General features: G+C 63.5%; 1 protein-coding gene across 1 annotated transcript in view; it reads right to left on the bottom strand.

Moving 5' to 3' along the window:
• EFCAB6 (EF-hand calcium binding domain 6) overlaps nt 1-26,268 on the bottom strand; it is a 147,575-nt gene that overhangs the window by 22,013 nt on the left and 99,294 nt on the right. The window contains exons 19-26 of the mRNA XM_045835134.1: nt 22,612-22,729; nt 21,373-21,500; nt 19,751-19,983; nt 14,012-14,108; nt 11,335-11,453; nt 8,544-8,738; nt 7,746-7,901; nt 2,670-2,865 (exon numbers count right to left, since the gene is read on the bottom strand). Of these exons, the coding sequence (XP_045691090.1) occupies nt 2,670-2,865; nt 7,746-7,901; nt 8,544-8,738; nt 11,335-11,453; nt 14,012-14,108; nt 19,751-19,983; nt 21,373-21,500; nt 22,612-22,729 (1,242 nt within the window). The remainder of the gene's footprint in view (nt 1-2,669; nt 2,866-7,745; nt 7,902-8,543; nt 8,739-11,334; nt 11,454-14,011; nt 14,109-19,750; nt 19,984-21,372; nt 21,501-22,611; nt 22,730-26,268) is intronic.

Raw genomic sequence — 26,268 nt, 5'->3', positions numbered from 1 at the left:
AAACGAGCTGCGTTCACTCCCCTTTGGATCCGACCGGGAGGGGGGCGAAGAGGAACCCTGGGCCCGCCCTGCCCCCGACTGCCCCGCCCCGGGCTCCCTCGACCACTGAGTCCCAGCCCCTCTGAGCACAGACAGGAGGCTCAGGTGCGATCCCGCTGCGTGGGGCGGGGCAGGGGTCTCCGGGTAGGACTCTGAGTGGGAAGTGGCCAGGAGGAGGAGGAGTCAAGGGGCCACCCACCCCGTCACGCGCCAGCCCGAGGTTCGGGAGCTGGGCTGCCGTCCTTTCTGCACCGGCAGCCGGAGCCCCAGGGCCCTCGCCCTGTGGGAGGACCTCCACGGCCCCAGGACTGTGCCAGAGGGGCCGGGCAGGCAGTGCCAACCCAACAGCACAGCAGTCAGACGGAAAAAGTGCAAAAATGTGCTATAAAAAGAGCTCATTTTTTTTTCCATCTGCTGAAACAAAATCATTCATTTTTATTGCACCAGGAAATCTATATCAAGTAGTAGGTTAAGATCTTTTTTTAAAAGTAAGAATTTCCTGTGCTCGCAGACCCCACACCAAATGCCTGGCAGCCAACTCTCCTGCAGAGCGAACTGGGCACGCCCCACCGGCCCACAGGCGGTGGTGCGTGTGTTCTCGGATTAACCGTGCAACACCCCAGAGCCTCGCTTCTGTGCTTGGACTGCGGTAACGCGGGGCAGCCGCGCATCGGTTAAACCTCGGCCGCAGGTCAGGGAGCGGCCTCTGCACCGCAGCTCCGCAGCTCACCTCAAGCCCTCAACCTCTTTGAGGCTGGCTTCTTCGACATAAAAGGGGGGACTTCGTATTGCGCCGTTCTAAACTTTACCACGGCGACCCGCCCAGGGGCCTGGCATGCAGCGGGTCTCAACGGCCGCGCAGGAGAACGGTCAGATCACAGGACGGGCGACCCCATGGGGCGTCCGTGCTCCGGGGGCATCGGAAGGCCTTGAGGGTGTGAAACCAGCACCCTGAGTTTAGGGCACCTAAGAGGCAAACCCGGGGCCCGCGCTCCCCTGGCCTGCGGGGCTCCCCATGGGCCAACCCAGGCCGCCCAGCCCCAGGGTGGGCGCAACGATCCCACGCAGGTGAGGGACTGCCATCCCTTCGGAAACAAGGCGCGTCTGAGATGCATCTGCAGGGACAGGGAGAAACGCATCACGTGCCCATGTGCACTCTGACTGTCCCCCCCCCAACACCCGCTCCCCCCTCTCTCCAGGACCTCCTGTGCCCTCCTGCCTCCCGCTACAGCCCACCTCTCGCCCGGGCGCCCCCCTCTTGCTTCAAACCTCATCGCCCAGGGAGTGTGTCTCAGAAGGGGGGGCCGTGGTCCCTCCCAAAGGCTCCACGGGCCTCAGGCTGAGACACATCCTGACAGCCGTGCTGTGGGGCCACGCCTACCCGAGGACGGCTTTTTGTGGCCTGCATGGCACTACTGGCAGTCTGCGGGATGGGCCAGCACTCAGGCGTCGCGAGGCTCCACAGCTTCCCCCGCAAAAAGAAAAAGCCCCAGCGACGCAGGCGCATGTTCAGCGCAGCCGCGGTCGCCCACGGGCCGTGTCTCCGGCTGGGCCAGGCCCGGCCCCGCGCACAGTGGGTCTGCGGACCCCGAGGCCCAGCAGTCTCGGACGGGCACTCTGGTGTTGCGAGCTGGATAGGCGGGCTTTCCAGGGGCCCACGGCACGTTCAGTCTGACTCTTCTCTAGCTCATCAGTGAAACAGAGACGAAATGTCGAGTCCTCGCGAGGATTCCTAGACCTGGGAGTGCCTGCTCTCCCAGGTGACAGCTGGGTGGCCCTGCCCTCTCCTCCTGGGCCTGCTCCCCAGGGCCTCCCGAGGCTGGGGCTCCAGAGCTGTGCCCCCCTGCACTCCCAGGGGCTGCTTCCCTGCGGGGAAGGGGCGAGCACGCCTAGGCTTCCAGGCGGGGACTGGCGGGCACCGGTGGACGGGGGACAGCCCTCGGTGGCTGGCCGCTGGCCGGGGAGCGCCAGCACCGCACGGAGCTTGTGCTCCCCCTCGGCCGCACGGTCAGCCCTCTGCTGACAGTGCTTCCCCCTCCGCGGCCGCTGCAGAGGGAACTCATGTGTGTCCTCACCAGGAACGGGCCGAAGCCCCGCTTCCCGGGGACTGGGACACAGGCGACATGGCAGCGTCCCCGCGCACTCCGGGTCTTGGCGCGCTCCACAGCGCCACCCAGCGGTCAGCCTGAGATGTGCATGTGCTCAAGGGGTCCCTCCTTGCACCAGCCCCTGGCCCTGGGCGGCCCCTCCAAGGAGGGGGTCTCCGGGCCCCCCCCCACTCATGCCCACAGGCCCAGGACCCGCGGGTGTGCCGCTCCCGTCCTCAGCGAGGGTGCCGTCCCCTCTCCCCTGCCTGGAGCCTCTGCCCTCGCCCCAGACCAGCGTCTGCACGGCACTGAGCACTCTGCTCCCAGAACACACAGGCTGCGGGGTGACCGTGGATGCTTCTCACGGAGCGAAACGGACCCACATGCGCTCCAAGGAGCAAGGGGGTCTGGAGCAACCACCCCCTCTGAGCTCTGACGCCCCCCGGGGGCGCCGAGAGGAAAAGGAGCCCCCCCCCCAGGGCAGGGGAGGGTGGACCCGAATGCCAGAGCCTCCGTCTCCCCAGGAAGAGGGGTCGGCCGTACCGTGGCCAGGGCGGGGCCAGAGGCGGCGACGACTTTCTGGACGTTCTTCAGGACGTCCTCGGGACGCAGCCTCTCGAAACTGGCCGGCACACCCGCCTCTCTCTCTTTCGACTCCGGTCTGGGCGGCCTGCTGCCCTCCACCGCCCTCAGGAAGTCCAGGTAGTTGACGCAGTTGTTCTGCCAGCTGATGCCCCAACTTGTCCCCAAAGGAAAAAAAAAAGGAATATATTAAAAAAAACTCATCACCCACTCCTTCCACAAACACTCACTGAGCGCAGAGCGGGGCGGGGAGTGTGACCCACGGGAAGACGCCGCTCCCCCGCCTGTGGGGGCCTGCGTGCCGTCAGCCGAAGCTGTGGGCAGGGGCAGGGGGCGGGGGAAGGGTCCTGAGCCCTGAGACAGCAGGGTGCTGCGGGCTGGCGAGGCCGAAGACCATCCTGGCTAAAGCTCCGAGACCTGAGGCTGGCCAGCGGGGCTCCCGGGGTGGAGAGCAGAAGATGGGGAGGGGCCCAGCGAAGGGGCCAGTCCGTGCGGGGCGACGTGACCCTGGCAGAGCCGTATCACGGGCAGGACCGTGGAGGGGTGGGGCCGGGGGCTGTGCTCTGAGACCTGAGCTGGTGAGGGCCCGCCCCGAGGAGCAGCAGGGGCGCCCGGGGAGAAAGAAACCCGCCTGAGACGGCAGGCAGGGAGGGAGGGAGGGACTGAGCGAATGGAACATGCCATCGTTCCTTCTCAAGAATGGCCATGCCGGACCGTCACGCTGAAAGCACGGAAAGACGTTTTTACAACACTGATTTAGCTTGGTATTTTCTGAAATAGAAATTCTGGGTGTGTGCATGCGTCCATAGGACAACCGTGCAGAAACGGAGGCCCCTTTACAAGTTTCCAAGCGTGGTGAAAGTCCCAAGGTTTCATGAGAGCGGAAAGCAAGTTTATTAAAGATGTAAAATAGCGCCCTGGCTGGCGTAGCTCAGTGGATTGAGCACAGGCTGCGAACCAAAGCATCGCAGGTTTGATTCCCAGTCAGGGCACATGCCTGGGTTGTAGGCTGTGGCCCCCAGCAACTGCACATGGATGTTTCTCTCTCTCTTTCTCCTTCCCTTCCCTCTCTGAAAATAAACAAATAAAATCTTTAAAAAATGTATTTTTAAAAAAGATGTAAAATAATTCAAAATAAAGTTCAACGGCACTCAAAGCTCACGGCTCTGTGACTGGGGTCCGCTGAGCACCCCCGGCACTTTCACCCCCGAACTGCGTTTCAGCAGGGCGGGTGCGTCCGAGAAGAAGGGCTGGGAGCCCCGGTGAGCGGGACAGAGGTGTGCCGGCGGCGACCCCGCTGTCGGCTCCCACAGAACAGGCGCCGAGAGGGAGACGAGGGCCGCCCTCCCCGCCCGCCGCTGCAGGCTGCCTCCCCGGCCAGGCCCGGCCCGCGGCGCTGGCTCCCAGGCGGGACTCGGAGCGGGGGCCAGTCAGCTCTCTGTTTCATCGGCAGGATGAACTGCCAACGCGGCGTTAAAATTTAGTAATAAAATCAAATGCATATGCTAATCTCCTCAGTGTTCCTTAGAAAAGTCTATTTTGGATCTAGGAGAGAATAATCTACATGTAATTACGAACGGCGGACGTGTTTGTCACCGAGGGTCTGGGAGCGGGAACGAGTGGCCGGGCGAGGGGTCCTCACGGAGGTTCCAGCGTGCAAGGTGCCCACCGCCCCGTGGACGGCGGGCCACGGAAACCCCGGGGTCCTGCCACCGCAGTTTGTGAAGGTGCCAAGGCCAACTATGTTTTAAAAGACTCTCTTACGATCATTTAGTTCATTATTTATCTGGTGCTGTTTTCCCATGATTTATTCATCAAATGCATAGGAGTTCGTGTTCAGCTGGAAACAGACTTCGTGACAGGAGCCCCCGCTGAAGGAAGAAGAGAACACACAGGCACTTGAAGACGGAACGGGCACACACACACATGCACACACACACGCACACACGCACGCGCACGCGCACACGCACACACACGTGCGCCAGCATGGGGTTTCTCACCGCTTGAGCACAAGGAGGGGCGTCTTCAAAATTTTAAGGGAGAACAATTTTCTCCCTAGGATTCTATGCTCAGACAAGCTATCAAGTGGTGCAAAAAAAGAATAAAGCATTTTCAGACAAAGGAGAACTCAGAATACTTACTTCCTCTCCACCCTTTCTTGGGAAATTACTCCAGGAGGCACTCCGGCAAAGCAAGAACGTAAACTAAGGAATGAAGAGGCGTGCAGGGAAGGGCGGGAACCGGGGACCCCGGCCGGGAGAACAGTGGGGCCGCGGACCCAGGACGGGAGCGCGGGGCCAGGCCCGAGGGCGGAGGGCCCGGGGAAGGAGTGATTAGCCGAACTGTTGGTGTTCGCTGACCAGTCTGGACAAAATGCCTGCTAACTTCGACTTGACGTGACCGAACTAGAACGAGTCTCTGCCTCCCTGGATTGCGACCCCCCCTCAGCCTGAGCCGTCACTGGACCGTGGACGAGCCCCTGTGCAAGGGCCCTGCGTGAGACTCTGACCGCAAGGACAGCCGTTTCCTGCCACAGCAGTCTGATCACAGGACCCACTCACTTCATCCCCCCATTCCCAGTCCTTCCTCCCCTCTTCCCTGGAGAAGCCCTCGGCGGCCTAAACGCTGAGATGCTCTCAGACTGCAGGGTCAGAGCGCCCTCCCACTGCAACCGCCTCCCCTCCCCCACCCCGGCAGCCCTCCCCTCCCCATCGCGGTGGTCTTTCCAAACACCGTCTCTCTCTACTAAGTCTGGCTTTGCCCGTATTCAACCAGGTGAGTTACAGGCAAATAATGCAAGAAAAACAAGCAGGAAATTAAACGCTCCTGGAAACGCACAGCCTATCAATACAATCCTAGTGTCAACACAGAGCAAACTTCGTAACAACGGGTTACAATGCAAACAGCTGCAAAACGGAGGTTCCACTGCCAGAGGAGTTCCTCGGGGAACCCCCCCGCCCAACACAGACGGGACAGAACCAAGGGGACGGGTGGGCGGAGGTGGGCGGCCACGGCGAGATTCAGCACGGCCCAGCTCTCCCCAAACCGACCTAAGACCTCCCACTCGGCCCGTGAGGCCCAGGTCAGGCATGACACGTGTTTTGAGATGACTGGACAGGGAATTTAAATGGACTCTGATCAACGTGTGAAGAGCCGTCACGGAAAGTGCAGACTCATGCGGGGACAGGGGCACGATGCATGCAGAGAGTGCCCACGCAGAGGGCGCGTCACGAGGGGACGCCGGCTGCAAGAGCGCCTCTGACGGGCTCACCCGCCGATGGGACACGGCTGGGGGAAAAAAAATCACTGAGGTTAAAGGGTGGCAATAGAAACTTCCCAAACTGAAATTCAAAGAGAAAAACAAATTAAAAAAGAAAAAAGAACAGAATTTCCAAAAACTGTCGGACACCTTCACAAAGGGCTCCGTCTTGGTGCTCAGAGGACGCCAAGAAGGACGAACCCCCAAAACTCCACACCCAGGCACACGGCATGTGAACTGCACAGAACTGAAGACGCGGAGAAACCCTTGAGAGGAGCCGGAGGGAGGGAAAACCTCGTCTACAGAGGAACAAAGACAAGAACTACACGGTACGTGTCAGAAATCATGCGAGCAAGAAGAGTGGACTGAAATATTTGAAGTGTCGGAAGAAAAAAAACACCCACCAACCTAGAATCCTGCATCCAGTGAAGCTACCCTTTAGACGTGAAGAAGAAATAAAGACTATCTCAGGAAAACAAAGCCTGCAGGAACTCACCCCTGGCTGCCCTGGCCAGGTAGCTCAGTAGGTTTCGGCATCATCCCAATACGCCAAGGCTGCAGGTTCGATCCCCAGTCGGGGCACTTACAAGAAGCGGCGAATGAAGGCATAAATAAGGGCAACGACAAACCGGCATCTGTCTCCCCCCCCGGCCCCCCCGGGAGGAAATGCCAACAACAGACCGTCTCCAGAGAGGAGACAAGTCACGCAGGTCGGGCGCCCAGACCCACGCAGAGGGAGGGACAGCGTCCGGGAAGGGACGAGGGAAGGCAAGGCGACACCTCCCGCTCTCTAACGCGCAGCCGGTCTACCCGCTCCTTGTTGCTGGTAACGACCACCCTGTTCGTTCGGGGGACCGTGGCGGGGACCTCGGCTGGCAGGGGAGCGCCCTGCTGGCGAACGGCCGCAGAGCCGGCGGGGCAGGAGGCGGGGTGTGGGGCGCGCTGCCCACGCATGAAGCAGCGCCCTGTTCTTCGAGACTGGACTCGGGCCACTCGTCCATGCACACTGCAAACTTCAGGGCAACCACGAAAAGAAAAATATTTAACAGGCGGGCGAGTTAGGGGTTCCGTTACTGGTAACAATCATGTGGGAACTGAACAAGCAGAAGAAGTAAGACTAACGTTAGCCCCGGGGAAAACTAATGCTGCATAAAGACGGAGAAGCAATCGGCTTGTCCCAACACTGCAAGCCCCGGACACTGACCTGCCCCACCCGGCGGTGTGGGGAGGACGGCGTCCATAGGGACAGACGGGTCTGCGTGTTTCTGCGGGGTGGGGGGGCTGTGGGGTGGGGGGCCGGTGGCACGTGGTGTGTGGAGAGGAGTTCCACCCGCACCTTCCCGGTTGGAAGCCAACAGGCGCAGCCCGACCGTGAGAATCCCAGAAGGAGCCACAGAACCTGTGTCACGTAGGAACAGGAACTTGAGCACCCGAAGGTGTCACTAAAGCCCCGGAAGCCGCTGACTCTGGAGAGGGGAGGGGAGGCCGGCGACTGCGTGGGGTGATCTGACGCCCACCGAGGTGCGTGCAGAGCTTGGGCAGAACGAAGCCCGAAGTTAAAAAATGAGGGTTACGGGGCCAAGACCCCTCGGGAATCCTGACGCGCTCACGTGGCGTTTCCTCCCTGCTCTGGGTCGGCGCAGGCCCACGGTAACGCAGCCCGGCTGGCGGGGGCACGAGTCCACGCGCAGGGGCAGAGGAGAGCAAGCGAGGGCCATGCCACGCTCATCTTTTGGTCTGGGGGGAACACGGTCAGGGACGCCGCCGAGGGTGCCGACCTGCCCAGAAGCTCGGCCAGCTCCTCGTCACCGAGGGGACAGCCGCCCTCCTGCAGCGCCCTCTGCAGCTGGCACGCGGACACGGAGCTGCTTCCGGAGTCGCCCAGTTTGGCCAGCGCCTTCCGGACGTCTTCGTAATGGTCCTTCAGCTTGTCCCTGGAGGAGAGCACACGTTAGACCAGGTAACGCCGGGAAAACAGATCGTCTCTTTGAAGCAAGAGTTTCTGGATCATGCTAACGTGACGGCCGGATGGTTCCTCTAAGAACCGACGTTGCAGACGTTTTGTGGCCTTGGTGTGACATTCACGTGAAAAGGGGGTCTGGAAGGAACTGTACGTCTGCATTATCACCATTTTATTGTTGCCATCCTTAGCAAAGCTGCACTAAAGGAATCACAACCTTGTCTTTTTGCCGGAATTGGCACTCTGAGAATGGGACTGAGAGTGAAACACAGTGGTACCACAGAGGCGATACTCTCTCCGGGAAGGCTGGCTGAGCCCCTGTCACGAGCCAGGAACCGCTGTGGGCACCGGGGCACACCCCGTGACTCCGCCGGGCCCCACGGGGGTTCTGTTCCAGCAGGCGGGGCCGACCGCACACAGGAGGTCTCGGGGCCCGGCGTGGGGGGAGTGGGTGAGCAGAGCGCGGGGGCCCGTTTCTGGCACCCGTTTCTGGGACCTGCAGCGGTGAACGAGTATCACGGTGCCGTAACTTCGCGCCTGAAAATGACGTCTGCACCGAGGGAGGGGGTGCCCCCCCGGGCTGGCTCCGGGTCCCAGTCCCAGGATGCTGACTCACCAGGCTGACGTCACCTTCCCAGCACTCAGTGGCAGTGGCAGGAGCTCGACCCGCCCCTGCTGCGGCTTGGCAAAGTGGCCCATGAAGTTGAAGTAGTCCTCCGAGTAGGGCCGGTGGGCGTCTGCGGAGTAGTCGATGCCCAGCTTCTGCAAGAACTCCTGGTGGGTTAGCTGCCCCTTCCCCTCGGGGTCGTAGCTGTAAAGACAAGCAAACGGAACCGTCATCAGGAGCTGCCGAGGTCAGTGCTGCAGGCGCGCCTGTGTCTGCGAGCGGCTCCGGAGTTCCCCACCACCCGGCCTGCTCTGCGGACCAGCGGTGCCGGCTCACGGCGGCGGGGGGGGGCAGACACGCAGCCCCTCGGGCCTCGAGCCAGACCCGAGCCGGGTCCGCGTTCACCGAGGTCCCCAGGCAACTCACAGGCACACTGAAGTCCGAAACCCACTGCTCAAGTGCACAGAGGGCTCACCTCTGGCCAGGGGGCCCCAGCCTACCCCACCAGACAGCAGCCGAACCCGCCCACCTGCCATCCTGAGAGAGACACCACCGTGACAACAGAGAATCAGAACCAACCCTTCCATTCAGGCAACGGTTTCTCACTGAGCACCTCCACGCAGCGGGACGCCGCTAGGGCTCAGGAGAAAACCCCTCGGACACACGTCCCATCCGAAAACTGGACAGCGGGTGCCGCTGGATCTGAACGCCCCGTCTCCTCTGACGAGGTGCCAGCGACCCACGGCCGGGGGGAGGGGAACAAGGCAGGGATTCTGCCGCGTGCCTTTTGCGTCGTTTCCTATTAGTGACATTTCCTGAATTATGATTCACTTAAAAAGGTGTAATGGAGGGTTTTTATCTCCCAACATTATACAAATAGAGTAAAATTACTCCAATAAAAAAAATTTTAGGGCAAATCGCCAATTTCCTTTAAGGAGAAAAGCGTTTATTTCAACAGTGGGAGACCTTGGCCCTCATCCGACGGGGACGATGGCACGTGCAGGGGCGACTGTTCCCCGACGAGCCCAGAGCCGCGAGGACCGAGGCCGTGTTTGCCAACGTCGCGGGCCGGGCTCTCGGGCAGGCTGCTGGGGGGGCGGGGGGCGCGGCTGACTGCACGGGGTGTGGCACCCCTCGTGAAGCGGCACCGTCCACGCACGTCTGCCGAGCTCATGAACAGGACGGTGCAGGCTCCTAAGGAGGGACCTGGCTATCGCCAGCAACGCGCGGACCTGCCGCTGCCGTCGCCAGGGAAGGCCGGCTGCGTGCCCACCACTGGAACACCGCCCCTAAGGTGAATAGCAGGGGGCTGCCTCGGCGGGCACGCCCTCGCCCGTCCTCACGCGCTCCTCTGTGCGGCGTTTCTGAGAACCAACTTGCCTGCGGAGGTCGAACGTCCGTGCCAGGAAGCAACGTGCACAAAGCCCGGGACCCGCAGACACTTGTGTCTGCACGTGGCGGCGGCCGCTGCCCGCTCAGATTTCCCTGTTGCCGAACGCCGGGTGAGCCAGGCCCTGGAACCAGGGTCTCGGGGTGCGCTCGGCCCGACTCCCCTCTCTCTCCCTGAGCCACTGCCTGCCCCAGGGGCCAGCCGTCCTCCTTCCCCGTGGCCACCCCGGGAGCCATTGCGGCCTCACTCCGCCCGACAGCTCCCCTCTCTGCCTGGCCCCCGGCCCGGCGCTCCCGCGCTCACCCTCCCTGTTCCGCTGCCCCGCGCCCTCCTCTGGCGTTTGCCACAGTGGGCGCCGCACCCAGGGGCTCGGGTGGGTGCCACCCCCTGAGCACCTGCACCACCAGTCATCTCTGCATCGTCCGAAAGGCCCACCCGGGGGGAGGCCCAGGCATTCGCCCGCTGGACCCCGATCCTCCGCCCACTCAGACAGACCTGCCTTTCAAGCCTACGGAGACAGAAAACGGACGGGGAGCCGACACTGGGCCTGTGTCAGAGCTGATCCGGGCGGGGGGGGGGGGGACAAACAAACCAAGGAATGTGTAAGAATTCCACGTTGCTTTTCTAAATCAGACGCAACACGGCCCGCCCAGTTCTGGACTTGGCCCACCCTGCAACCTCGCACTTTGAAAAGATGCAAAGCTGAAAAACTGCGCCAGCCTGTCCCCAGAGCACGCTCAGTTGCGTACAGTTCCTGGCACTAGGGCGGCCACCGGCCGACGTGTGGGGGGGCGGGAGGGGATTCGGAGAGGCCCCTGGCACTCACGGGCAGACATCCACCCCCCCGGGGAATGATGCAACGGCCCGGCTCAAAACGCCCACGTCTGAAATGCATCTGCAGACACGTAACCAGCACTGGACGCTATCTTCAGTTCAGGAGACCCTCGGGAAGGGGCTCCGAGTTGTCGGACGTCCGCTCATTTCCTTCCAAAGAATCACGCGTCCATGACGCCGCCGTCGGACACCGGCCCCCACCTCCAAGCCGTGGGGAGAGACCGCTTTTCCACGGGGCTGTGGGGGAGGGGCATCTTCGGGGAGCGGCTTCGCGCTTGCAAACAGGCGCAGTCCAGGCCCGGACGCCCGCTCCTCGGCCTCGCGCCCCGCCCCGCCAGCCGAAGAACGGCGGGGGCCCTGCTCCCCCTCGTTCCTGACCAGCCCGCCCCCCAGGGCTGCTCTCCCTGGGGAGCAGGAACAAGGGCCCCGGGGCTCGGGACAGACACGCGGAGAGAAAACCGCCCCTGGCTGCAGCCGGCCCCCAGGTGGTGCCGGGAGGCTGCCGCCGAGGCCGCAGCAGGCCGCGCAGGACCGACCGCGGGGCGGGAAGAGAGCCAGGCTCCGGGGGCCGCTTACCGCATCCAGAGCTTTTCGAATTCCCGCGGCGTGAGGGGGATGTCAAAGCCGAACAGCACGTTCTTTATGTCCCGCGGGCGGACGATGGCGGCGCCCTCGCTGTCCCTTTCCGTGAAATTCTGCAACAGGAGGGGGGGCGTTTGGTGGCCCGTAGAACGGTTCACGGCAGCACAAAGGGCTTTCCCATGTCACTACCTGGGACCGTCGAACCCCCGCCCCCCTGCCCCGCCCACCTGCTGAACGACCTTGCATCTGAGTGCCAGGGGCCTCCCCACTGCTCTACCCAAGGTGACAGAGCAGACACGGACAGGTATTCTGTCCCGGGGGGGTGTGTTTCTGGGTAACGCGCGGTCTCAGGTGTGTGGCCTGCGTGCTTCTCCTGACAAGGTGGGATCCAAGCTACGAGAAATAATGCTCCCCCCACCTGCCCCGAACCTGGAGGTCACCACCTCGGCGCTGACAAGGGTGCGACCCTTTGGCTGTGAGAGGGGGAACGAGGGGCCTGAGACCCCAGCTGTCGTGACGAGATGGCGTGGGGCCACTTTAATGTCCCGGAGGGGTGCAAAGGTGCCTGGAGGTCTGTCGGACGCTTCAGAGGACCCCAGACGAGGGGGGGGCAGGTAACGCGCTAGGGATGCTCAGCGCTGCCTCCAACGTTCTCACGACAGCACCGTGCGGTAGGCGCACGGAGGTGCCAGGTCCTCGGCGAGAGTGCCCTCCCTCCGAGACCGGGGACGGGGTGCGCACCCCCCCGCCACCCCCCCCCACCCCGAGTCCCTGTGTGGGAGCTCCGAGCAGTGGAGTGGGAAGGGGGGGGGGTGAAAGGAGCAGCGCTGGGACGGGGGGAAGGACCGCTGTCACACTCACAGCTGAGCTGTCTGCACAGAAATAGGAACCCCCACACACACAGCATTACAGTAAGAGAATTTAGCAAGACATCTGGATTCCGCGTCTGTAGGCAAAATCTTGCACATTTCACGTATCCGACACAGAAAATGAATCTTTGAAGATGGCATTAATAAATAGCATCAAAACCAGAAAGTCCTGGGGATGAACCTTACAAACGCTCGCAGGACTCGCGCACGGGAAGATCTGAAACGTCACCGGAAGGCGGGGCGTGGAGGCCAGCACCCGCGGAGACGCGCGGCGCTCGCGAGCTGGGGCTCCGGGCGCCAGGGATGCGGCTTCTCCGCGGCCAGCCCGAGGGGCTGTCCCTGTTTTCTGCTGCGGAGCCTGACGAGCCGGTTCAAAGACTCTGGAGGACAGGGAGGGGGACCCGCCTGCCAGCCGGCCACGAGGTGTCACCAACGCTGCACTCAGTGCCGGTGCCAGGACAGACGGACGGACTGACAGACCAGCACGTCGCCACAGCCCGGGCGCAGCTGCAGCCTGGTGTGGGTGTGGGTGCGGGCGCAGGCGCGGGCAGGCAGACTCTACAGTGAGCAGCGCCAGGGTCTCCACGTGGGAGGATCTGCGGGGGCCCGGCCTCGGCACGCACATGGGCACCGGTGCCGGCCTCAGGCCCGGAAGGCGGAGGGTGAGACGCTAAGCTAAACTCCCAGGAGGGAAGGCGGAGTATCGTCACAACTTCTCCCACGAGACCTTCCAGTAAATGCTGACGGGTTGGACTACATTGAAGAGAACCCCCGTTTCGAAAGATATCACGTGAAAAGGGTGCGGACAGGACAGAACGGGAAGACACTGGCGTCGCCTGTCTCTGACCACAGACGAGTAGCCCAACCCCAGCCGGAGCTCCAACGGGCCGACGAGAGGCCAGCCGGCCGGCACCCGCGCAGGGACTGGGCAGGGCAGAGGCCGGACTTCCCGGGCGGGATGACGCCTGGCTGGCGGGCGGAGGACGAAAAGCTGCCCAATGGCCTGGCCCTTCATGGGCAAGGTGGCCGACCCCGCCCGAGACACCGGCAATGTCCCATCCCTTCACCCGGACGGCGGTTCCACGGTGGGATGCAGTTCGCAATGCGCTTGAACTTAAAATGCATCCACGTTGTCATTACATACACCACAGCACATGCCGTGCACAGATTCTACACACGCACAGTAACACACATGTGTTACTACTGTATTCCACTGTAGGGTCGAAACTTGAAAAACAATTAAGCTCAACAACATCAAGTCTGGAAGATTCCAAGGTCCCTTTAAAAACTTACGGCACCTTAAACGGGCTCATCACCACTCCATCGGCAGTTAACACTGGGTAAGACAGTCGTTTTTGTGTCATGTGTATCTTAGGCCCTGCGGCGCAGCTGTACCCAGACCGTGGCCACACTGCGCGCACGGCGCGCTCCTCCCAGACGCGCTTCCCAGGGTCCCGGCAACACAGGGCGAGCACTTCTCTCGAGTGCGTTCACGGCCGTGGGCAAGGACGTGTGGCAGCTTCTCCACTTCTCATCTAAGTTCCTAATCCATACCAAGCCCGAGAGAAAGCCAGGACTTTCGGTCGTGTAACTCCTGTAATTCCCTATTTTTCGAAACATCGATCGACCTTGAAGGGGAGGACTTGCTCTGACGAGCATTTTAAGACCACAGGGGTCACGAGGTCGGGCCGACAGCGCCGTGTGCCCACCTCGGTGACCGGGTCCTGGCAGCCGGACCGCCCCAGGGAGCCTGGGGCACTGGAAGAGGGTCCCCCCCTCCGAAGGAAGTGATCGCTCCTCACCTTAGATAAGTCCGGCCATCTGGTCTTCGCTTTGGTCACGAGGTACTGATGAGCCTGCTCGCAAGCCAGTTCTGAATCCGTGACCTTCTGTTTTGCTCTTGGAAAAAGGAAATAAACAAATCAATCGATAAGCAGATGTTTAAGTTGGATGGACTCAGCGCTCCCCCGCGGGGGTCCCCCGGCCCCGCTGCTCCAAAGGCCCCGTGCAAGTCCGTCGTGCCGCGTCTGCTCCGGCTCAGTTCTGAACACTCTGTCCCCGGCTGCACGCCGGGGCGTCCCCCGTTTGCACGAGCCCCGGGGCGTCTTCTCAGTTAAAGGCTGCCGGACTCTTCCTGCCGCTCACGTAACAGGCCGGGCTCGCTGGGTCTCACCGGGAAGACACGATGTGACGTGAAGTGTCTTCGGAGGAAAACCACTGAAAACGTTTATTTCTGGGGTGACACACCAGAGCGACGATGGGGGCGGAGGCCAGCCGTCTAGGAGCGACGGGCAGCGCCTTACAGAGTCCTGGGTGTCTGCTAGGGGTCAAGGGCTAGGTTTCCAGGAGGCCAGGCTGGCCCGTCCTGTTTACTGACTCCTGGGATGAGGGGCCTGGGCTGGCGGCCCGGCCACGGGGCGGCGCGGGGGAGGTCATGGCTGAAGGACAGGGGGGTGCCCCTGTGTGTGGGAGCCTGCCGACCTCCCCTCCCCCCACTTCTCTCCCTGCAGCTGCCTGGCTCCCAGCGGCACCGGTCCCTCCGGTTTGGGGACCGGAGCTGCTGCCCAGCCAGGCCTGCACCTGTGACATTTTCCCTGTGGAGGCCGAGCGCTCGGGACGGTCTGCCGGCAAGACCGACCACGGGTACGCGTCACCGGGCAGTTCCCCGAAAGGGGACCCCACTGTGCACGTGTCCCAAACCCACACGCTTGCTCACAGGCACCTGACCGAGGCCCCACACAGACCCTCACGTGACTGACTCTGCAGGGGACACAGGAAGACCAGGGAGGGGACAGAACACGGGCCCCAGTCGCCCAGCTGAGGGGACACAGGAAGGTGCGTCCCCACACCGTGGAGGACGAAGAGTGGGTGATCCTCAGGGCAGCGCTGCCGTGACGACGACCCCCTGCATGTGACCCGCGGGCCGGGAGCGCGGTGTGGGTTTCCGGGGTGATGACCGCCACGACCTGCAGGGTGGCCTCCAGGGAGGCACGCGGCACGCGGCGTCCTGCGTGGGCCCCGCGGTGCTGGCCCTGCCCGTCCCTGTGCAGGGGGAGGCCCAGGCCCAGCGAGGCTGCAGCAGTGCCGGAGCCCTGGCTTCCCCCTTGGTGTCCGGGCGCCCAGACATCTTTCCTCACTGCCGTGTCCCTTTTTATCAGAATGACAAGCCTGGTGTCCACTTGAATGTCGTTCCTCACAGGAAAAGACCCAGGGAGCCTGGCGCTCCGTGGAGAGCAGGGCCACCTTCGGAGTGTCCCGGGCTGAGGACACTCCCTCCACTCCTCGCGAGGGTCTAGGTGCACATGCACAGCCCTACCTGGGGCGCACAGCCCTGGCTGGGGCCAGGACCCAGAGGAGACGGCCCGCAGCTCCCCGACCCGGACGGCTCTCCTGGGACGGCCCCTGACGTCGGACATTTCCAAAGCAGATGGGCAGCCCGGGCGCAGCAGTGAGAACCAACCAACCCAGCAGAACAGCCGCACTTCGCCGGCCTCACTGTGCAGCGCCTGCCAAGAAGTTCCGCTGCTCTCCGACGGCCACGCCCCACCCACTCCTCGTACTGCTGGGTGGTGGGCAGGGCCGGCACCCAGGGTCACTGAGCCCACGGTGGCCGTCAGTGGTTACCCCAGAGGCCCACGCTGTGCTGTTGGGCTGTGTGCCGCCCAGAGAGGGTCTCGTGCAGAGCAGCTTTTCTTTGATGAACGACATCGACCTTGACCTCCGTAGCTTGGCCAGCACAAAGTCTTGCATCTTCTTAGTTCACGGGATGCAAAGGACCGGCTGGGAGGAGGTGGGGTCTTCTCCCATCCCCATGTTCCTGCTGAGATGGACCTTCCTCTCCCAGCGGACGCTGGCATGCGGGCGCCCGGGGAAACCACGCTGGACCGCGGCTCTCCTCCCTGAGCCGACCGGGCTCTGGGTCCACCAGCTGCTTCTAGGCTGCCGAGTCCAGGGACGTCGCCGACTTTTCTGTGACATGGGCCCTTGAACGGCCCCTCCCCTCCCCACTGCCCCCCAATGCTGCTCCTTAAATGCCCCCAGGGGCTGGAACCCCAGCCTGGGCCCAGCCTCAGTCGGCAGCCTTTTCCCCACGACTGGCTCCCCCCAACCCCGGGCCTGCCCTCTCCTTCCCCCCGAAGTTTATCTGCTCATCCGAGGGGCCACCCCTTGTCCTGGTGTCCCCGCCACCTGGGCGCTGCCGACCCAGCCCTCTGGCCACAGGGCCGGTGCCCTCACCTCTTTTTCCATTCCATGTCTCCCAACTGCCTACCGGACGGCACAGAACCATGGAACCTCCAGGGCAAGGGCCCAGAGGTCAGCCGGCCTGACCCTCCTCACTGCTTCCCACTAGGGTCTGGGGCGGGACCACGCACAGTGCGTTCTCACCACGACGACGGCCTAGGGCTGCAGGGCCCGGGGGGGGGGTGGGGGGGCACGTCCCCGGCCTCAGCCCTTTGGCTCCCGCTAAGTCCTGCCTGCACCCGGGGGACGCCCCGGGGACTCCCGAGGACTCTCCCGGAGACCCCGGGCGGCGCTCCACCCCCACCAAGTCCGCCCGTGGGTCCCAGCCGCCCGCACCGACCCTGTCTGCGTTGCAGGCCGCAGGCTCGGTCGCCTCCTCGGTGGTTCCCCATCCAGGTCTCCCACTGTATCGACTTGTCTCCTCTGGAGAGTCCGGAGGCCCTGCTCCGGCTCTTCCGGAAGGTACCCCCTCCCTGTGCCTGGACCCACGGGTCCTGGCCTGGGACCCGGACTTCCCGTCGGCCGGGCCCTCCGTCATGGACACAGGCAAACCCAGGTTAGGTGCCGCCCTGGGTCCTCCTGGCATGACGACCGGCGACATGGGCGTGGACGGAGCCCCCACGAGACAATGGGCGAATCAGGTGACTTCAGAGACCGAACGTGACAGAGACCGGCGGGCGGGAGGGGGCTCCCCCGCTCAGGAGGCCGGCGGCGGTGGCTCTCGGAGGCGGGAGGCCCAGAGGCGCTGCTGGTCCCAGCGCAGCAGGAGTGGACATGCTTCGTCCTCTCCCGCCCCCGAGGACAACTAGAGTCCAGAAGGACATGACACCTGGCCCCCTGAGAACACTAAGAGGTAAACCCTGGGGGGGCTGATGGACAGGGCAGGCCGGGGCTGGAAGAACGGCCGGCGCAGCGAGGGGAGCTCCACGGGCTTCTCTGCTCCCGCGTTCCCGGCCGCGGGTCGAGGGACGCGCTCATCTGGGCCCGTGCCTTGGGGGGGGGGCAGGGCAGCCCCGAAAGGAATGTGGGGGTTCCCACCTGTCATCTCCTCTTGTCCGCCCCGCCCGCGCCGAGGCCAGGCCGGTTAGAAAACCTCAGTTCTGAGGTGGTGACGGGTGAGGGGGCCAGTCCGGCACCCCCAGCCGAAACTCCGCTCTCCCCGGGAGGAGGCAGGAAGGGCAGCGACTCAGGGAGTGCGGGAGGGGCTGCGTCTACGCTGCCCTGGAAGGGGCAGCCCTGTCGTGGGAAGCCCACAGCAGCACAGACAGGCTGAAGCCTACAAGTTTCCAGAAGGAAGACCAGAAAGGCGGGGCGGGGGCTCCTGGGGGCTGGGGAGCACGGGGAGAAAGGAAAGAGAGGGGTGCTCTGGGAAAAGGGACGCCCACGTCTGTGCAGGAAGTTCCAGGCTCACCGCCGACATGCATACATGCGCGGAGTGACCCAGAGCGGCCGAGCAAAGCGGGGGACGCGTCTGCTGCGCAGTCAGGGCTGGCCCCTGGGTGCTGCACCCGGGGGCTGGCCCGGCGGGGCTGCAGCGGCTCTGAAAACCACGCCAACCCCGAAACCGCAGGTGGCAGGCCAGCCAGAGCTTGTGATCCGAAACTACTGGGTTGATCGCTTGCTTTAAAAAAAAAAAAAAGAACCCACACACCACTGAGGATTTTAACAGGACCAGAGGGTCGTAATGCAACATTAAACAGATCCACGATACACAATCCAAAATTACTCAATGTACAAAAAACAGAGAAAAACCCACAATTTCCAAGGTGAGACAGCACAGTGCCACTGCCTTGGTTCGCGCCCTAAAACCTCTCCTGCTGCCCACAGCAGATGGACCCCCCCTCAGCCCGGCACTCTGGCCCCTTTGCAGCAGCCCCCCTACCCCTGTCTCCCCCCCGTGCCCCCCGCACCTCCACTCTGTACATGCACCCTCTCCCGTTTCCGGATCGTGTCTGACACCCCCACACTGCCCTGGCCTTGAACCGCCGCCCCGGAAGCCCGTCCCCAGAAAACCCCCCTCACCCCTCAGGACATGATGCGAACGTCCCCCTTTTCCCACGGGCCTCCCTGCGGTGCCTCCGGGGGGTCAGAGTGCGCCCACCCCCCAGTCCATGGCGCGCCCCTTGAGGGAGGGTCACCGTCCTCTCCGAGCCCTGAGCCCCGCGTCCCAGCAGCAGCGGCTGGCACAGACTCGGCCCCCATAACCACCTGACGGAGGAACGAAGAGACACGGACAGGGAGGCCGCGCCGTTTGAACAGGAAGACTGCGCGCCGTGTGCTTGGAGCATCCCGCGCTCATCCCACGCACGTTCCCCGGAGGACTCCTCTGAAGGACATCTCCTGTGCCGTGCCAGCGCTGAGCGACCCAGTCTCACTCGAGAGCTTCTGGGAACTGAGCAGTGGGAAGCAGGTGCCGGCTGCCGCGCCACGTGACCCGCGCCCTCGGAAGGAGCCGCAGTGGCTCTCCATCCTGTGCTCGCTCCGTGAAGCGGAGACAACACAAGCCCCGCAGGCTCGGGCGGGGAACTCCACGTGTGCGGTCGGGGGGCCTGCTGCAGTCCAGCCAGCTGTCAAACGGCCCTGGGGGGGACAGTCTGCGGCCCCTGGGCCTGCCAGCGCCTCAAGGGCAGACCGCCACCGGACGCCACCAGGCCTGCAGCAGGAAACACACTTCTGTGTCATCCTGGGGGATGGGGGCGCTTCGAAAAGACTGTTATTCCTATAATAACTGGTTGAGGAGGGGCTGCACGGCCGGCATTCAGCAGACCTCGGTGCCACCCGCCGACTCTGCCGGCCCCGGGTCCGATGGGAGGCTCCTCGCTGCTCCCAGGACCGTGGCTCCCCCGAGAGAGCCGCGGGGACAGGGGCGCTCCAGGCTCTCCTCCTCCTCCTCTTCCTTCTCATGTGCACGAGGCCTGCCTGGGGCGGACGGGGCCCGGGCAAGGGGGCCGAGGGCTCCTGGCGTCTCCCTGAGCCGGGGGGCACAGCCGACCCCAGATTTATGGAAAGACAAATGTGTGTGCACACACATTTACGTGCACAGAAAGGAGACGGAGGGGCAGGCAGTGGAATCCAAAAACAGCGCTCAGGCAGCTGGATCGGTCCGGCCTCTGGCCTGCAGCCGTACGTACCTCCAGGTCTCTCTGCATCGGGCCTACGTTCCTCCTACGACTGTCTTGAACCCAGAGGACGACGAAACCACCGCTCCCGGAGGGGAGGCGGCTGCGCCCCGCACCCTCGGGGGCAGGGGAAGGCTGGCCGCGGCGCCGGCAGGGATGCTGACCGGCCGGCCCTCTTACCTGAAGAGTCTCTGGGGCGCGTCGTCTGCTGCGAGTGGTCTCTTCTCAAACAAGCTTCGGAATTCCCGGAAGTTCAAGGTGACACCGAGTCGCAGGCCCAGCAGGCCCAGCAGGCGCTCGAACTCCTGGTCCTTGAGGTTGAACAGCAGCTGCCGCAGCAGCCGGTGCAGGTCCTGCATGCTGACGATGCCGTCCCGGTCGGCGTCCATCCTGAAGAAGGCCGCGTAGGGGTTCTGGAGGCGAGACACGCACCCGTCAGAGCCCTCCCGCGGACGCGGGCGACCACCGGCGTGTAAGCTGCACGCTCGGGCTCTCCGCCCACGTGGGGGAGGGGCAGAAGGGATAGGCCGTGTTCGCTGGGCCCTTTGCATACAGAGCTCAGCAGAGGGGCCAGAAAGGCCCTGCCTTCCCTGCCCTGCTCTCGGGTTACGGCCCGGCACCCCGGTACCAGAGGGGGGGTGTGCTGGGTGGGGGTTTTCAGAGCAGACGAAAACCCTGCTCTCTGCGTTCCCACGTAACTTTCACCGCGTCTGCCGCCTGCTCCGCCGGAAAACAAGAGCTGCGTGCGATGTCGCCCCGAGGAGCCGCCAGAGGCCGGTGCTGTCTCTGGCCACTTGCTATCGCTCGGGCCCTGGCTGGGACCCGAGTGCCTGCCGCTGCCGCCCACGGACCGTGCACGGTGCCTGGTCTCTGGCGGCCACGCTGCCCGGGGGCTCGGATTCCCATTTTGCAGATGAGGAAATGGAGGCTGCGTGCACTGAAGGGGCGTACTCTGGAGTCGGGGGGCTGAGCCTCACACCCCAGCTCTGCCGCTGACCTTGGGCAAGAGAGGTGTTTCAACCTTGCCACCCCTGTCATCTGTAAAGGGGGCGGTGCCCGTCTCTGGCTGGCTGGCTGGCTGGCTGTGGGGACCGACTGCACTAACCCGTGCAGAGCACCTCGCGTTCCACCTTCATCGCCCTCCGTTACTTCTCTGCACAGACCCAGCTGTGGCCGCTCTGCACCTGCCTCTGCGCTTGAATGGCTGCTATTTCTCCTGTCTCCGCGGCTACAGGTGTCCACGTGAAGCCCGTCCTTGTCACACTGAGCCGCGAGGTCTTCCCTGACAACCACGGCCTGTTTGCCACCTGCCTCGCGCAAGCTCCCTCCTCTACTGTTTGCTGCCTTCATTCCCGGCCAGCACATGCTGAGGGCTTACGAGTCGGTTCAGGGGTCACCTCCTCCAGGAAGCCCTCCACAAGGGGGTCTTTTCCCCGTGCCCCCACCGCACGCTGCAGGTCCCTCTGTGACAGCCCACCACGACGGGCCTGAGTTGTCTGTCCACCGGCTGCCTCCTGGGCTGGACTGAGCTCCCTGAGCAGGGCCCGCACCTTATGCCCACATTTAGCAGAGCCGGGCACACGTGAGCAATGCTTGTTCGGTGAGTAAGTGGAGTGGAGAAATGGAGGAAGGGACCCTAGATTTGCTGGGACTAGGGTTGCCGCGCCCTCTCTACCCCAGCCCCGCCCTCTTGTGGGAGGGTCTCCTTACTGGGTGTGTGTATGGGGGGTGGAGTCACACCCAAGGTGGCTGCGTGGCTGTGGGGGTGCAGGCAGCCAAGCAGCAGACAGGGCCCCACTCACCCGGAAGAACTCCTTCAGCCTCTGGGGGAGAAGCTGCAGGCATTCTTCAGCACTGACAAAGTGGCTGCTCAGGTCACCCTTTGGAGGAACTGCAGTCTGAGGTAGGGTCGCCTGTAGCCCTTCCGTACCTGAAACGGACACACAGGTCGGAGGACGCCCTCAGGGGCGTGCACACCCTCAGTGGCGCGTCTGCATTCCCACTCCGCACTTGGGCGCCCCCTGCCCCAGGCCGGTGGAAAAGCAGTGCGCAGAGACCCGCCCTGCGGACGGGCCCAGCAGCAGCTCTGCCGGGCCGGGCTCCCGTCCCTCGGTTTCTCAGACACTTGGCTTTGCTGTCACCACGGGAAGACGGGTCCGGGTCCCCGTAGGCTGCCGGGGCTCCTGCCCAGCACGTGCTGACCATCCCCCCGAACCGCCCCCCCCCACACACGCCCCCTCATCTTGCCTCCCCGCCCCCCTCCAGGGCAGGGCCGCATGGTGTTCATCTCCGCCTGCCCGGGGCAGAGAACGAGGAGGACGCCTGCCTGGCTCCTCTTCCCCAGGATCCTGCCCGAGACAGTCGTTGACCCCACAGGCCCTTCCCGACCTGCTGGGTCCGGGGCTTGGTCCTCCCCGCCAAGGTTCCCTTCCTGTGCCGAGTTCGCCCACAGGGAATCACACTATTGCGCGCACCCGACTTGGGAGGGGACGGAGGCCCAGGGGTGGCCCCGCCCCCAGGCACAGTGCTCGTGGGCAGCACCCAGGCCCTGCACCCAGGCCGGTCAGACTCCGGAGCCCAGCCGGCTTCTCGCCGCGTTCTGCCCTCTGACCCCTGCACTGAGGAAGGCATGTGACCTTCCACGTCCGTCGGCTGGGGTCGTGGGGGTGCGGCCCTGGCTACGGCCAGGGTTGTGGTTCTCTAAGCACGCAGCACCCACGCCCTCCGCACGGATGAGGCCTGCGGGATGGGCAGCAGGCACGGCGTCCGGAGCCCGTCGGCGTGCTCTGGTCCAGGCGTGCACCGGGCCCCCGCTCTGCTCTACCTGGGCCCACAGTGGCCATCCTCAGGCTCCTGACGCCTGGCAGGTAACAGCCCCCCGGCAGTGACCCTGCGTGGCCATGCCCCCAATCCAGACCTCCAGCCGGGAACCTCAATCCCCCACCCACCGCCAGCCACACCGCCGCTTGGTGCGTGGAGGGATGGGCGGCCCGGGCGGGCGGGAGACTGTCCCAGCGGGTTCACCCCGGGCGCTGAGCTACCTTCAGCTCTGGTGGTGAAATGCAGGTCACTCCTCCCTTCTTTCTTGAATCCCATTCTGGCAGTCGTCGGCTGGGCATACTGGTCGTCATCCATGGGCATTCCCTGATCTTCCAGCGCCTGACAGGAAAGCAAGAGAGGGAGAGGCGGTCAGGCTGTCCCGGGCCTGCCAGCCCTCCAGCCCACAGCGGGCTCACCACCGTGGCCCCTGCGCTCCAGCCTTCAAACAGTGCTCGTCTGGCCCCGCCCACAGGCCCCGGGCTGCGTGCTGAGCCAATGAGTGAACAGGGGACAAGTGGGCGTGGCTTTCGGGCAGCCTGCAGACTTCCCAGAGGCCCAGCTGGCGGGGATGCCCAGATGCACGTGCCCCGTGACTGCGTCTGAGCCTCGCAGGTCGGGTTTGCACCCACACGTGCGCTGGGAAACACGGACAGAATAAGCACGGCAGTTGGAGGAGGAAACACTAACATGTTCGTTCAAGTCTCACTACCATAGATGGTCCTCATTGTCGGCCATGCTCCGGGTGCGGCGCCTGCTTCTCTCTCCTCGGGCGAGTCCACTCTCCGAATGTCCCCCACGACCCCTCCCCCACCACCCAGACCTGCCGTCTGCAAACAGCTCCCATTTCGTGTGTGCATGTGCGTGGGGGGGGACACTGCGGAGACACCCTCCCTGCACTGCCGGCAGTGAACCGGGAAGAGCCGGGCGACGCTGTCCCAGGGGGTCGGCTGGGCCGGCCAGGAGGCACGTGCTGGCGCCGCCCCTTTGCCCGTGGCCGGGCAACAACCCACAGAGCTGCCAGCCCGGAGGTGACGCCCCGGAAGCGATGCTGGGGGGGCCACTGGCAAACGGAAGACACCACCCCTGCTGCTCTCAAAGCATCTGCGATTTAGATGAGAAAACATGGCTTTCTTCTAGAAAAAGGACGCAGAACAACCATTCAAAATATGCCTGTGCCTGTGTCACCACCGCCATCACCACCAAAATGTCCAGCATGATGACCACCGGGCCCCCAGGGCAGGGAGAGAAAGCTGCCTGGGAGAGCTATGTCGGGAGGTGAGCTTCCAAGAAAACGCATCGGAGGCCTGGGGTCACACAGGTCAACAACCATCATCTTCATCACCATCATCACCATCACCACCACCATCACCCCATCACTATCACCACCACCACCACCACCACCACCACCACCCCATCAACCCCATCATCTCCAAGCAGCACTGTGTATGGTAGGCCTTGAGTAAGTCTCACTGAACCCTTATAATAAGCCTTGAGGAAGTCCCTCTTACTAACCCCATTCTGAAGATGGGGAAGCTGAGGCTTAGAGAGTCTAGGTGACTTGCCCCAGTTACATGATCAGGAAAGGACAGACCTGGGGTTCTTCCTGTTAACCCCTACTATGAACTCTGCTGTCGGACAAGGTCACGGGGCCCGTAGTGTGGGGAGGTCTCTACCCGGGAGCCCTGGCGCCCTCCCAGGCATCCAAACCGGCCACACGGGCAAAGACCCGTCCGGGGCCTGGCAGAACGCCTTGAGCCATCCCCGGAACAAACACCAAGGACGGGAGCCTCTAGGGGTTGCCAGGGAGACCACCCCCCCAGCCCCCCATTTCTCCCGGAGGCTACCACGGCCAGGTTCTCCCGGCCTCCAGGCTCTGATGAGGCGCAGAGCCTTGGGCCCCAGCCTCCTCATAGGAGGGCTGCAGTGCAGAAGCCCACCCAGCTGCAACAGGTGCCCACCGCCTGCAGTGCGGTCACCCACTCCTTCTGTTTGGGCGCTGCTCTTTCCAGTTTGCGGGGCCAGGGCCCCGGGAGCTGGCCCCCTTGGCTGTGCATGTCAGTGACAAACTGCACGCGACAGCGGCTCCTTGTACCTGTGCCGCCCAGCTCGTCAGGCCCTGGACTGGCTAGGCTCGTGTGTGTGTGTGTGTGTGTGTGTGTGTGTGTGTGTGTGTGAGAGAGAGAGAGACAGAGAGAGAGAGAAAGCTGCAGGATGTGTTGGCGCAGGGTGGGAAACCGAGGGGAAGGGAAGGGAATGCAGGTGTTGCTGCGTTGTCTGTGGCCTCGCGGGGGGGCAGCGCCGGATTCCAAGGCTGTCCCAGGGGCCTGCCTGGGGACTCGGGCAGGCTGCGCGTGACTGGGAACCGGGCAGCTCTGCGCCATCTGCACACGCACCGTCCCGGCTCCGCGGAGCACCCAGTTCCAGCCCGGCACGGAGGAGCACGTGTTTGCCGGAACGCTGGGGAAGCGGCCGTGGGTCTCTGAAATGGAGAGATCGGTCGCTTCCTTTGAAGAATAACTTCATATCTTGAAAACAATCGCACGTGAATTATTCATCGCAAAATCCTGCTGCTCAGCCCTTCCATAAAAACACATGTAGCGGAGGGTAAGAAAACGTCGGCCGGAAAACGTCTCACAGCCGGGAGGGTTGGGAGGTGCGGGCGGCGGGGTGCGCGGGGGCGGCCTGGCCAGCGGTGCGGACGTGTGACCCGGCGGCACAGAGCGATGCACAGGAGTCAGTCCCAGGGATGCGCCGCCAGAAGAGGCACGGCGCTGTGCGGGCCCCCGCCTCCCGGTGCGCGGCTCTCCTGCCCAAGGTGACCACAGCAGCTGGTCAGCAGGGCTGGCCGCAGCCATTGGAGGCAACGTGCGATACAACGTGAAGCTGAACCGCAACATTTGTGAAACAGATTTTCAAGCGTTTAACCATCCAAGTTCACGGTCTCTGGGCTCTCCTAGGAGGCACTTCCCTAAGAAAGTTCTTCAGAGTGACGACCTGTGGCCTCACACACTCTGAGTCACCCGTGGTCACCGTGCACCCGGGGACGCCGCTTGGACCGTGGACTGGCCCCTCCCTGTGCGGCCTTCCCAGCTCACCCTGCGCTCGTCCGGCTCACTCCTCCTGATCCTGCTCGTTCTCCCCGGCACACGACTGGAAGCTGGGCGGCCAGCTCACCGTCCCTGTCTGCCGACGCCCAGCAGCGCACAGCCTCCCGAGACGGGGCCGCCCCGGGCTGTGTGTGTGGTGACGCAGGGCCTCCGAGCCACCCTCCTTGTGGCTGCTCTGAGGACTCCAATACACACCCTTAACTCTTCATCGTCCGTTTAGACTTGACCGTGAACCACCCCGCTAACACGCAGAACGCCCGCGGCCCCGTGGGTCCTTCCCAGCCCCCGCCCTCTGTGCTACTTCGTTCTCCGTGCGTCTCCAGTGCGCACCCCCGCCCTGTAAGGCCGCGTCATGACGTTTGCCCTCAACACTCTTACGCACCGTTCCTAAATTCAGAAAAATTGCCTTTTACGTTTAATCAGTTGTCCGCATTTCCAGTGTTCTTCATTCCTTCAGGAACATCTGAGCCTCTCTACCTAGTTCCGAATTCTTTCAAACTGAAGAACTTCCTTTAATGTTTCTTACAGTGAAGGCCTCCTGGTAACATATTATCTTGGTCTTCTGTTTTTCATCTGAACACATCTTTACTTCCCCTCGCTCCTGAGGAGACCAGTGCTGGATGTAAATTCTGTGGGGGGAGGGCTGGGGGGGGCTCCCCTTTGCACACGGTCGGTCGGTCGGTCGAGCCGTCGCCCCGTCTCTGGCCAGCGCGGCTCCGGGGAGCGGTGGGCGGCGGTGGCTCCGACTTGCTCCCGAGTGGAATGTGCGTG

This window comes from Phyllostomus hastatus, unplaced genomic scaffold, assembly GCF_019186645.2.
Source record: "Phyllostomus hastatus isolate PE091 unplaced genomic scaffold, TTU_PhHast_1.1 phas_contig_198, whole genome shotgun sequence".
NCBI lineage: Eukaryota > Metazoa > Chordata > Mammalia > Chiroptera > Phyllostomidae > Phyllostomus > Phyllostomus hastatus.
Note: the sequence above shows the minus strand (reverse complement) of the source record. Positions and strands in the feature narration are given on the sequence as shown.